Source organism: Bufo bufo, chromosome 2 (genome assembly GCF_905171765.1).
Source record: "Bufo bufo chromosome 2, aBufBuf1.1, whole genome shotgun sequence".
In the NCBI taxonomy this organism is placed as follows: domain Eukaryota; kingdom Metazoa; phylum Chordata; class Amphibia; order Anura; family Bufonidae; genus Bufo; species Bufo bufo.
This window is the reverse complement of record NC_053390.1, coordinates 571,162,197-571,174,989: the sequence shown is the minus strand read 5'-3', so window position 1 is coordinate 571,174,989 and position 12,793 is coordinate 571,162,197. Positions and strand designations below refer to the sequence as shown.

General features: G+C 43.5%; 1 protein-coding gene across 1 annotated transcript in view; it reads left to right on the top strand.

Moving 5' to 3' along the window:
• The window catches only part of STPG2 (sperm tail PG-rich repeat containing 2), a 1,039,376-nt gene that overhangs the window by 979,577 nt on the left and 47,006 nt on the right, over positions 1-12,793 (top strand). Inside the window, exon 14 of the mRNA XM_040419865.1 lies at positions 4,410-4,565. Within this exon, the coding sequence (XP_040275799.1) occupies positions 4,410-4,541 (132 nt within the window). The 3' untranslated portion in view covers positions 4,542-4,565. The remainder of the gene's footprint in view (positions 1-4,409; positions 4,566-12,793) is intronic.

The window sequence follows — 12,793 nt, the reverse complement described above, 5'->3', positions numbered from 1 at the left end:
ATTTGATTGGGATTTTGAAGCCAAAAGCAGGCGTGGGTTAAAAACACAGAAAACATGCAAATATTTCCTTCACGTGTGATCTCTGTTTTGGACCCACTGCTGTTTTTGATTTACCAATACAGATCAATTACTGACCGTGTGATACTCAAAAGATAGTATCCTTTTTTTGGAGTTGTTCTTCTGACAGATCACAAGAAGGAAAAAATAAATATTAATGTCAACACAAACTTACTGCTGAGACCCTCCCCACTCTGTCATGGCGCCACTATTTGTATCAGTAGGTAACAGAACAGGTTCTCAAGCAATCTACAGCCTTACAGCTTACACCCTCCACACTATCATGGGGCAACTCCTTGAATTTTGGGTCACTGCACGGTTAAATCCCCACTGGTAAATTAGAGCTGACGCTAACATTGACCTGTAAGGCGGAGTTCATACTTATGTTATTTGGTCAGTTATTTCCATCTCTTATTGTGAGGAAAATTCAGGAGCCAATCAGGAAGGGGTACTGTTAACCCCGAAACGCGTCTGGTATCAAACAGTGAGGGAATAAGTCTGCGGATCCAACATCACAAATGCTGGAGGGAGTCAATAACATTCTCCCTAACGTGATATGGCATTCCTTCTGAACTTGTAAAAGCACAGATTAAACAGCTCAGCCCGCCTCCCAAGTCACATGCCGAATCACATGGGGGATCTGTAAACCCCGTGGGATACTCTCCAGGTCCTGGGAGGGCAAAGGAGCAATTGGACTTCACATTGCAAGTGAACTGGATCCCGGTCTGCATCAGCGTTCTCCAGCCGGTCCAGACTGTAGAAAGTAATACAGTTGAAGACATCTGACTGGTAAAGTACAGCACTCCCAATTGGGAAGTTTTGAATGCGTGACGTTACTGGTTTGGTTGCAGCTGAGAAACAGTGACTACCATATTCATTGCTAGCATTTCCATTGTCACAACACACTACAAGTGAAGCATATTGTCTGTTTGACTAATGTTGTATACAAAGCGCTTTGACCTCTAGGGCTTTATATAAGGCTCGCAAATAAGGTACTAAGAAAAAATCATCCTTTATCCTACAAGAAAAATCTATTTTTGCGGGGACACACATGGATACGGATTGAATAACTTGCACATATCCGAATCTAGGTTCCATCTGGTTGCAACACATGTTTTAATCCATCCTTGTATTTACAATTTATATGGTGACCTGCCATTTGGGGATACCATTCCACTATTGCATATCCATGCGGTTCACCTAAGCTACTTGGTGTTATCAATTTTACTATTGTATATTTACATGTTTTTATCTTGGGATTATAAAAAAATTTGACACACAAATATCCATTCCCGCCATCTGTCCATTCGCTGCAGCATAGTGAGTGCCCCCCACATTCTTTTCCAAATTCAGGAGCCAAGCCTAGTCTCTGATTAGGTATCATGAATAGATCTGCACCTGTTCTGTGGGTTTGATCCGCACCTGCCTTGGGATGACAATTATTGACAAAATGAGTAAAGTGTGAACTAAGCCTAATAGTGACGCACAGTCATTTTACTTCAAATAGACGGGATTCAAATGCATGTGTTTGCACTGAAATAACATGGATTAAAAGAACCTTTTTTTTCTTCACTACTATATTAGCTCTTCCTCCATGTCCTTATTTTGTTCCACTAAACTAGGGGTTAGCTAGGAATGTTGGTGGTCTGCCTGATGATGTGCATGGCCATATATGTGACCTGCCGGTCATTCAGACGCACAGTAAATGTTTCGCTTCAGAAAGGACTAGCTATGCATGTTGCTTCACTGCACAGTAATGATACGTTCTCCTTAAAGTTTAACTGTAGGCCGGAATAGACCTGATTTAATGTGCTTCATGACAAATTGATTCACAAAGAAGCACATTTTAGGAAAAATGGCCAATCGCAGCGCAGAGCTCACAGCCTGGGAGGTTTTTTTCTCCCAAGCTGTGAGCTCTTCGCTGCAATTGGCCAGCACTACAGCCTAGGAGAAGGAGACGCCCAGCAGAACAAGGGCAGTCTCCTCCTACTATAACCAAGTCCCCTAAGTCTCCTCCTACTATAACCAAGTGACCGAACATACCGGAGGGCATAGCAGGAGAACGGAGCAGCACCCTGGGATAATACTAAGTGCAGTGAGATCCCTGGGCGCCGCTGTATATATCATGATACTTAGTTCACAATTTTTTGCCAGATGAAAAGTCCTCTTTAATATTTTGTAATTGCAAACAAAGATTTCTGTAACGAGGTCAGACGTTTCCTTTAGTTCTTGACCAAGTTTGCACACACTGCAGCAGGGATTTTGACCCACTCTGCCATACAGATCTTCTCCAGATCTTTCTGGTTTTTGGGTTGTCGCTGGGCTACATTGAGTTTCAACTTCCTACAAAGATTTTCGTTTGGGTTCAGGTCTGGAGATTGGCTAGGCCACTCCAGGACATTGAAATGCTTCTTACGGAGCCGCTTCTTAGTTGCCCTGGCTGTGTGTTTTGGGTCATTGTCATGATGGAAGACCCAGCCATGACCCATCTTCAATGCTCCTACTAAAGGGGTTGTTGGCCAAAATCTCGCAATACATGGCCCCGTCCATCCTCACTTCAATACGGTGAAGTTGTCCTGTCCCCTTTGCAGAAAAGCACCCCTAAAGGATGATGTTTCCACCCCTATGCTTCATGGTTTGGACGGTGTTCTTGGGGTTGTACTCATCCTTCTTCTTCCTCCAAACATGGCAAGTGGAGTTGATTCCAAAAATTTCTATCTTGGTCTTATCTGACCACATGACCTTCTCCCATGCCTCCTCTGGATCATCCAGATGGTCATTGGTGAAGTTCAAATGGGCCTGGACATGTGCTGGCATGAGCAAAGGGACCTTGTGTGCCCTGCAGAATTTCAATCCATGATGGCGTAGTGTTACTAATCTTTGAGACTGTGGCCCCAGCTCTCTTCAGGGCATTGACCAGGTCATCCTGTGTAGTTCTGGGCTGATCTTGCATGGAGCCCCAAACTGAGGAAGGTTGACAGTCATCTTGTGTTTCTTCCATTTTCTAATAATTGCGGCAACAGTTGTTGCCTTCTCACCAAGCTGCTTGCATATTGTTCTGTAGCCCATCCCATCTTGTGCAGGTCTACAATTTAATTTTGTCCCTGGTGTCCTTAGACAGCTCTTTGATCTTGGCCATGGTGGAAAGGTCGGAGTGTGATTGATTGTGTGGACAGGTGTCTCTTCTACAGGTAATGAGCAGTGATGGCCAGTTCGCCCGTGCGGGCTGCCATCTTAAATCACAAGTCCGGTGAGGCACAGGTAAGCCTTTACCTGTGTCTGCGCCGCGAGCCAGTCTGAAACAAATGCGGTCACCGGGAGCAGGCAGTTCCAAGAACAGCCTGATGAAGGCCCCCAGTGGCTGTTCTCGGAACTGCCTGCTCCCGGTGACCGCATTTGTTTTAGACCGGCTCGCGGCGCAGGAACAGGTAAGGACTTACCTGTGCCTCGCCGGACTTGTGATTTAAGATGGCAGCCCGCATGTGTTCGCCGTCGAACACGGCGAACTGGCCATCACTGGTAATGAGTTTAAACAGCCACAATTAATACAGGTAACATACATAGTAACATAGTATATAAGGCAGAAAAAAAGACATTTGTCCATCTAGTTCGGCCTATTATCCTGCAAGTTGATCCAGAGGAAGTAAAAAAAAAAAAACTGAGGTACAAACCAATTTTCCCCACTTAAGGGGGAAAATATTCCATCCCGACTCTAATCAGGCAATCAGAATAACTCCCTGGATCAACGACCCCTCTCTAGTAGCTATTGCCTGTAATATTATTACACTCCAGAAATTCATCCAAGCCCCTCTTGAATTCTTTTATTGTACTCACCATCACCACCTCCTCAGGCAGAGAGTTACATAGTCTCACTGGTAATGAGTGCAGAGTAGGAGGGCTTCTTAAAGAAAAACTAACAGGTCTGTGAGAGCCAGAATTCTTGCTGGTTAGTAGGTAATCAAATACTTATTTCATGCAATAAAATGAAAATTAATTATTCAAAAATCATACAATGTGATTTTCTGGATTTCTTTTTTATTCTGTCCCTCACAGTTGAAGTGTACCTACGATAAAAATTACAGACCTCTCCATTCTTTGTAGGTGGGAAAACTTGCAAAATCGCCAGTGTATCAAATACTTATTTTCCCCACTATATGCCTATTGGGCCCTGCTAGGAGTGATTTTTTGTTAGAAATAATAGAAGCTTGGTGATTTAACCAGGAGATACAGTATAAGACAGCATGAAATGTGTATAATTTAGTTTTTCCAAATAATAAAATTCAAGCACAAATACTGTACAGTAAACTCATATTTGTAGCACTGTATCACATTGTCTATATTTATCTCTACAGATGAGCCCTGTTTTTAGGGACACGGTGCTAAAAGGGACATTTAATGCCACACTTCCAAACCCTTTGCTGAGTCACGTGGAAATTCCTCTAAAGATACAAGCAGAAAAGCCGCTATTTTCTCTGAGTGTTTGATTGTGATACAAACATTTAAACATGGTAAGTGCCATCTTTCTAAAAGTGTGTTTTTTTAATCATGATAAATATCTTCTGATGGAAGGCAGTACTGGTGATGGTTCTGAATGAAGGCTTCTTGCTGAGCTTTGTTACAAAACCTGAACATTAGGCTGCCTGCAACATGGTAAAATAGTTGGAAACAAGCAGAGTGATTCTGGTGGTCTTTCCAGCATGCCAAAAATTATAAATATCTTAAAAAACAAGCTGCTGCTCACGTGATCCAGGAATCCAAGATATGTCCACTGATGATTCTGATTTCAGTGCCTCTGGGGATAAAAGTGAAATGGAAGGCTTAATAGAACCTTTATTGAGCAAATACTAACAAAATCTTTTAACCAGTTCTGAAGGAGCTGGGTGACATGAAGCAGGAGCTTAAACATCTCAGCCCCCAGTGCTTAAACACCCTGAAAGACCAGGCCACTTTTTACACTTCTGACCTACACTACTTTCACCGTTTATTGCTCGGTCATGCAACTTACCACCCAAATGAATTTTACCTCCTTTTCTTCTCACTAATAGAGCTTTCATTTGGTGGTATTTCATTGCTGCTGACATTTTTACTTTTTTTGTTATTAATCGAAATTTAACGATTTTTTTGCAAAAAAATGCCATTTTTCACTTTCAGTTGTAAAATTTTGCAAAAAAAACGACATCCATATAGAAATTTTGCTCTAAATTTATAGTTCTACATGTCTTTGATAAAAAAAAAATGTTTGGGTAAAAAAAAAATGGTTTGGGTAAAAGTTATAGCGTTTACAAACTATGGTACAAAAATGTGAATTTCCGCTTTTTGAAGCAGCTCTGACTTTCTGAGCACCTGTCATGTTTCCTGAGGTTCTACAATGCCCAGACAGTACAAACACCCCACAAATGACCCCATTTCTGAAAGTACACACCCTAAGGTATTCGCTGATGGGCATAGTGAGTTCATAGAACTTTTTATTTTTTGTCACAAGTTAGCGGAAAATGATGATTTTTTTTTTTTTTTTTTTTCTTACAAAGTCTCATATTCCACTAACTTGTGACAAAAAATAAAAAGTTCTATGAACTCACTATGCCCATCAGCGAATACCTTGGGGTCTCTTCTTTCCAAAATGGGGTCACTTGTGGGGTAGTTATACTGCCCTGGCATTCTAGGGGCCCAAATGTGTGGTAAGGAGTTTGAAATCAAATTCTGTAAAAAATGACCTGTGAAATCCGAAAGGTGCTCTTTGGAATATGGGCCCCTTTGCCCACCTAGGCTGCAAAAAAGTGTCACACATCTGGTATCTCCGTACTCAGGAGAAGGTGGGGAATGTGTTTTGGGGTGTCATTTTATATATATACCCATGCTGGGTGAGAGAAATATCTTGGCAAAAGACAACTTTTCCCATTTTTTTATACAAAGTTGTCATTTGACCAAGATATTTATCTCACCCAGCATGGGTATATGTAAAAAGACACCCCAAAACACATTCCTCAACTTCTCCTGAGTACGGGGATACCAGATGTGTGACACTTTTTTGCAGCCTAGGTGGGCAAAGGGGCCCATATTCCAAAGAGCACCTTTCGGATTTCACTCCTCATTTTGTCCTGAATTTGATTTCAAACTCCTTACCACACATTTGGGCCCCTAGAATGCCAGGGCAGTATAACTACCCCACAAGTGACCCCATTTTGGAAAGAAGACACCCCAAGGTATTCCGTGAGGGGCATGGCGAGTTCCTAGAATTTTTTATTTTTTGTCACAAGTTAGTGGAAAATGATGATTTTTTTTTTTTTTTTTTTTTTCATACAAAGTCTCATATTCCACAAACTTGTGACAAAAAATAAAAACTTCCATGAACTCACTATGCCCATCAGCGAATACCTTGGGGTCTCTTCTTTCTAAAATGGGGTCACTTGTGGGGTAGTTATACTGCCCTGGCATTCTAGGGGCCCAAATGTGTGGTAAGTAGGTAAATGACCTGTGAAATCCGAAAGGTGCTCTTTGGAATGTGGGCCCCTTTGCCCACCTAGGCTGCAAAAAAGTGTCACACATCTGGTATCTCTGTATTCAGGAGAAGTTGAGGAATGTGTTTTGGGGTGTCTTTTTACATATACCCATGCTGGGTGAGATAAATATCTTGGTCAAATGCCAACTTTGTATAAAAAAATGGGAAAAGTTGTCTTTTGCCAAGATATTTCTCTCACCCAGCATGGGTATATGTAAAATGACACCCCAAAACACATTCCCCAACTTCTCCCGATTACGGAGATACCAGATCTGTGACACTTTTTTGCAGCCGAGGTGGGCAAAGGGGCCCATATTCAAAAGAGCACCTTTCGGATTTCACAGGTCATTTTTTACAGAATTTGATTTCAAACTCCTTACCACACATTTGGGCCCCTAGAATGCCAGGGCAGTATAACTACCCCACAAGTGACCCCATTTTGGAAAGAAGAGACCCCAAGGTATTCGCTGATGGGCATAGTGAGTTCATGGAAGTTTTTATTTTTTGTCACAAGTTAGTGGAATATGAGACTTTGTATGAAAAAAAAAAAAAAAAAATAAGCATTTTCCACTAACTTGTGACAAAAAATAAAAAATTCTAGGAACTCGCCATGCCCCTCACGGAATACCTTGGGGTGTCTTCTTTCCAAAATGGGGTCACTTGTGGGGTAGTTATACTGCCCTGGCATTTTCCAGGGGCCCTAATGTGTGGTAAGTAGGTAAATGACCTGTGAAATCCTAAAGGTGCTCTTTGGAATATGGGCCCCTTTGCCCACTTAGGCTGCAAAAAAGTGTCACACATGTGGTATCGCCGTATTCAGGAGAAGTTGGGGAATGTGTTTTGGGGTGTCATTTTACATATACCCATGCTGGGTGAGAGAAATATCTTGGCAAAAGACAACTTTTCCCATTTTTTTATACAAAGTTGGCATTTGACCAAGATATTTCTCTCACCCAGCATGGGTATATGTAAAATGACACCCCAAAACACATTCCCCAACTTCTCCTGAGTACGGCGATACCAGATGTGTGACACTTTTTTGCAGCCTAGATGCGCAAAGGTGCCCAAATTCCTTTTAGGAGGGCATTTTTAGACATTTGGATACCAGACTTCTTCTCACGCTTTGGGGCCCCTAGAATGCCAGGGCAGTATAAATACCCCACATGTGACCCCATTTTGGAAAGAAGACACCCCAAGGTATTCAATGAGGGGCATGGCGAGTTCATAGAATTTTTTTTTTTTTGGCACAAGTTAGCGGAAATTGATATTTTTAATTTTTTTCTCACAAAGTCTCCCGTTCCGCTAACTTGGGACAAAAATTTCAATCTTTCATGGACTCAATATGCCCCTCACGGAATACCTGGGGGTGTCTTCTTTCCGAAATGGGGTCACATGTGGGGTATTTATACTGCCCTGGCATTCTAGGGGCCCTAAAGCGTGAGAAGAAGTCTGGAATATAAATGTCTAAAAAATTTTACGCATTTGGATTCCGTGAGGGGTATGGTGAGTTCATGTGAGATTTTATTTTTTGACACAAGTTAGTGGAATATGAGACTTTGTAAGAAAAAAAAAAAAAAATTCCGCTAACTTGGGCCAAAAAAATATCTGAATGGAGCCTTACAGAGGGGTGATCAATGACAGGGGGGTGATCAATGACAGGGGGGTGATCAGGGAGTCTATATGGGGTGATAACCACAGTCATTGATCACGCCCATGTAAGGCTTCATTCAGACGTCCGGATGCGTTTTGCGGATCCGATCCATCTATCAGTGCATCCGTAAAAATCATGCGGACATCTGAATGGAGCTTTACAGGGGGGTAATCAATGACAGGGGGGTAATCAGGGAGTCTATATGGGGTGATCACCACAGTCATTGATCACGCCCCTGTAAGGCTTCATTCAGACGTCCGGATGCGTTTTGCGGATCCGATCCATCTATCAGTGCATCCGTAAAAATCATGCGGACATCTGAATGGAGCTTTACAGGGGGGTAATCAATGACAGGGGGGTAATCAATGACAGGGGGGTGATCAGGGAGTCTATATGGGGTGATCACCACAGTCATTGATCATGCCCCTGTAAGGCTTCATTCAGACGTCCGGATGCGTTTTGCGGATCCGATCCATCTATCAGTGCATCCGTAAAAATCATGCGGACATCTGAATGGAGCTTTACAGGGGGGTAATCAATGACAGGGGGGTGATCACCACAGTCATTGATCATGCCCCTGTAAGGCTTCATTCAGACGACCGGATGCGTTTTGCGGATCCGATCCATGTATCAGTGCATCCGTAAAAATCATGCGGACATCTGAATGGAGCTTTACAGGGGGGTGATCAGGGAGTCTATATGGGGTGATCACCACAGTCATTGATCATGCCCCTGTAAGGCTTCATTCAGACGTCCGGATGCGTTTTGCGGATCCGATCCATCTATCAGTGCATCCGTAAAAATCATGCGGACATCTGAATGGAGCTTTACAGGGGGGTAATCAATGACAGGGGGGTAATCAATGACAGGGGGGTGATCAGGGAGTCTATATGGGGTGATCACCACAGTCATTGATCATGCCCCTGTAAGGCTTCATTCAGACGTCCGGATGCGTTTTGCGGATCCGATCCATCTATCAGTGCATCCGTAAAAATCATGCGGTCATCTGAATGGAGCTTTACAGGGGGGTAATCAATGACAGGGGGGTGATCACCACAGTCATTGATCATGCCCCTGTAAGGCTTCATTCAGACGACCGGATGCGTTTTGCGGATCCGATCCATGTATCAGTGCATCCGTAAAAATCATGCGGACATCTCAATGGAGCTTTACAGGGGGGTAATCAATGACAGGGGGGTAATCAATGACAGGGGGGTGATCAGGGAGTCTATATGGGGTGATCACCACAGTCATTGATCATGCCCCTGTAAGGCTTCATTCAGACGTCCGGATGCGTTTTGCGGATCCGATCCATCTATCAGTGCATCCGTAAAAATCATGCGGACATCTGAATGGAGCTTTACAGGGGGGTAATCAATGACAGGGGGGTGATCACCACAGTCATTGATCATGCCCCTGTAAGGCTTCATTCAGACGACCGGATGCGTTTTGCGGATCCGATCCATGTATCAGTGCATCCGTAAAAATCATGCGGACATCTGAATGGAGCTTTACAGGGGGGTAATCAATGACAGGGGGGTAATCAATGACAGGGGGGTGATCAGGGAGTCTTTATGGGGTGATCACCACAGTCATTGATCACGCCCCTGTAAGGCTTCATTCAGACGTCCGGATGCGTTTTGCGGATCCGATCCATCTATCAGTGGATCCGTAAAAATCATGCGGACGTCTGAATGGAGCTTTACAGGGGGTTGATCAATGACAGGGGGGTAATCAATGACAGGGGGGTGATCAGGGAGTTTATATGGGGTGATCAGGGGTGATTAGGGGTGATCAGGGGCTAATAAGGGGTTAATAAGTGACGGGGGGGGTGTAGTGTAGTGTAGTGGTGCTTGGTGCTACTTTACTGAGCTACCTGTGTCCTCTGGTGGTCGATCCAAACAAAGGGGACCACCAGAGGACCAGGTAGCAGGTATATTAGACGCTGTTATCAAAACAGCGTCTAATATACCTGTTAGGGGTTAAAAAAAACACATCTCCAGCCTGCCAGCGAACGATCGCCGCTGGCAGGCTGGAGATCAACTCTCTTACCTTCCTTTCCTGTGAGCGCGCGCGCCTGTGTGCGCGCGTTCACAGGAAGTCTCGCGTCTCGCGAGATGACGCGTAAATGCGTGACTGTGCGCAGCGCTGCCACCTCCGGAACGCGATCCTGCGTTAGGCGGTCCGGAGGTGGTTAAACATCTAGGTAACAGGGCCAAGGTGTTAAAAACTTCAAATGTCCATTGTGGACTTTTATAATGCTTATATTCAATGCTTTCTCCAGTGTCAATCGAGCATGCACGGCCAAACACCAGTTCGGCTCGAGCAATGCTATGCTCGGGTCAGTGAATTTAAATGTAATATCTATTTCTGAAATGTTTCTGCTGGGATTTGAATTCCTAACCCCTTGTACATTAGTGGCAAGGACCTTATCCACTCAGCTATAAAGCTGAATGCTAAACTATGTCAGAAAAACCTCATAGTAGTTTCTGATGTAGTGAGTATTCCTATTCAGCAGAAGACTTATTTTATATTTCTGTGCAGGTTAACATATAGCTCTGTAGTGTAGAGGTTAACATCCTTGCCTCTGATGTACAAGGTTGGGGGTTTGAATCCTGACAGAAACATATATATCTATTTGTTTTTAGCCATAATATAGTTACGTATATTATTATATATTTAGAATATATAATATATTATAATATATGTAAATATATTATGGCTAAAAACATCAGTAGTAGTTTCCCACATATTATGCATTCATATACCGTATATCAGAAGTATGATTTTATCTACATATATATATATATATATATACACACTGCTCAAAAAAATAAAGGGAACACTTAAACAACACAATGTAACTCCAAGTCAATCACACTTCTGTGAAATCAAACTGTCCACTTAGGAAGCAACACTGAGTGACAATCAATTTCACATGCTGTTGTGCAAATGGGATAGACAACAGGTGGAAATTATAGGAAATTAGCAAGACACCCCCAATAAAGGAGTAGTTCTGCAGGTGGTGACTACAGAGCACTTCTCAGTTCCTATGCTTCCTGGCTGATGTTTTGATCACTTTTGAATGTTGGCGGTGTTTTCACTCTAGTGGTAGCATGAGACGGAGTCTACAACCCACACAAGTGGCTCAGGTAGTGCAGCTTATCCAGGATGGCACATCAATGCGAGCTGTGGCAAGAAGGTTTGCTGTGTCTGTCAGCGTAGTGTCCAGAGCATGGAGGCGCTACCAGGAGACAGACCAGTACATCAGGAGACGTGGAGGAGGCCGTAGGAGGGCAACAACCCAGCAGCAGGACCGCTACCTCCGCCTTTGTGCAAGGAGGAACAGGAGGAGCACTGCCAGAGCCCTGCAAAATGACCTCCAGCAGGCCACAAATGTGCATGTGTCTGCTCAAACGGTCAGAAACAGACTGCATGAGGGTGATATGAGGGCCCGACGTCCACAGGTGGGGGTTGTGCTTACAGCCCAACACCGTGCAGGACGTTTGGCATTTGCCAGAGAACACCAAGATTGGCAAATTCGCCACTGGCGCCCTGTACTCTTAACAGATGAAAGCAGGTTCACACTGAGCACATGTGACAGACGTGACAGAGTCTTGAGACGCCGTGGAGAACGTTCTGCTGTCTGCAACATCCTCCAGCATGACCGGTTTGGCATTGGGTCAGTAATGGTGTGGGGTGGCATTTCTTTGGAGGGCCGCACAGCCCTCCATGTGCTCGCCAGAGGTAGCCTGACTGCCATTAGGTACCGAGATGAGATCCTCAGACCCCTTGTGAGACCATATGCTGGTGCGGTTGGCCCTGGGTTCCTCCTAATGCAAGACAATGCTAGACCTCATGTGGCTGGAGTGTGTCAGCAGTTCCTGCAAGACGAAGGCATTGATGCTATGGACTGGCCCGCCCGTTCCCCAGACCTGAATCCAATTGAGCACATCTGGGACATCATGTCTCTCTCTATCCACCAACGTCACGTTGCACCACAGACTGTCCAGGAGTTGGCAGATGCTTTAGTCCAGGTGTGGGAGGAGATCCCTCAGGAGACCGTCCGCCACCTCATCAGGAGCATGCACAGGCGTTGTAGGGAGGTCATACAGGCACATGGAGGCCACACACACTACTGAGCCTCATTTTGACTTGTTTTAAGGACATTACATCAAAGTTGGATCAGCCTGTAGTGTGTTTTTCCACTTTAATTTTGAGTGTGACTCCAAATCCAGACCCCCATGGGTTGAAAAATTTGATTTCCATTTTTACATTTTTGTGTGATTTTGTTGTCAGCACATTCAACTATGTAAAGAACAAAGTATTTCAGAAGAATATTTAATTAATTCAGATCTAGGATGTGTTTTTTTTGTGTTCCCTTTATTTTTTTGAGCAGTGTATATATATATATATATATATATATATATATATATTAGTAATATATTAGTAATTACACATTTATTTTGTGCTATACATTTTTAACAATTACTAAAAAAAATAATTAAATATATTAATCTCTATTTCTGAAATGTTTCTGCCAGGATTTGAACTCCCAACCTTAAACATTAGAGGCAAGGATGTTA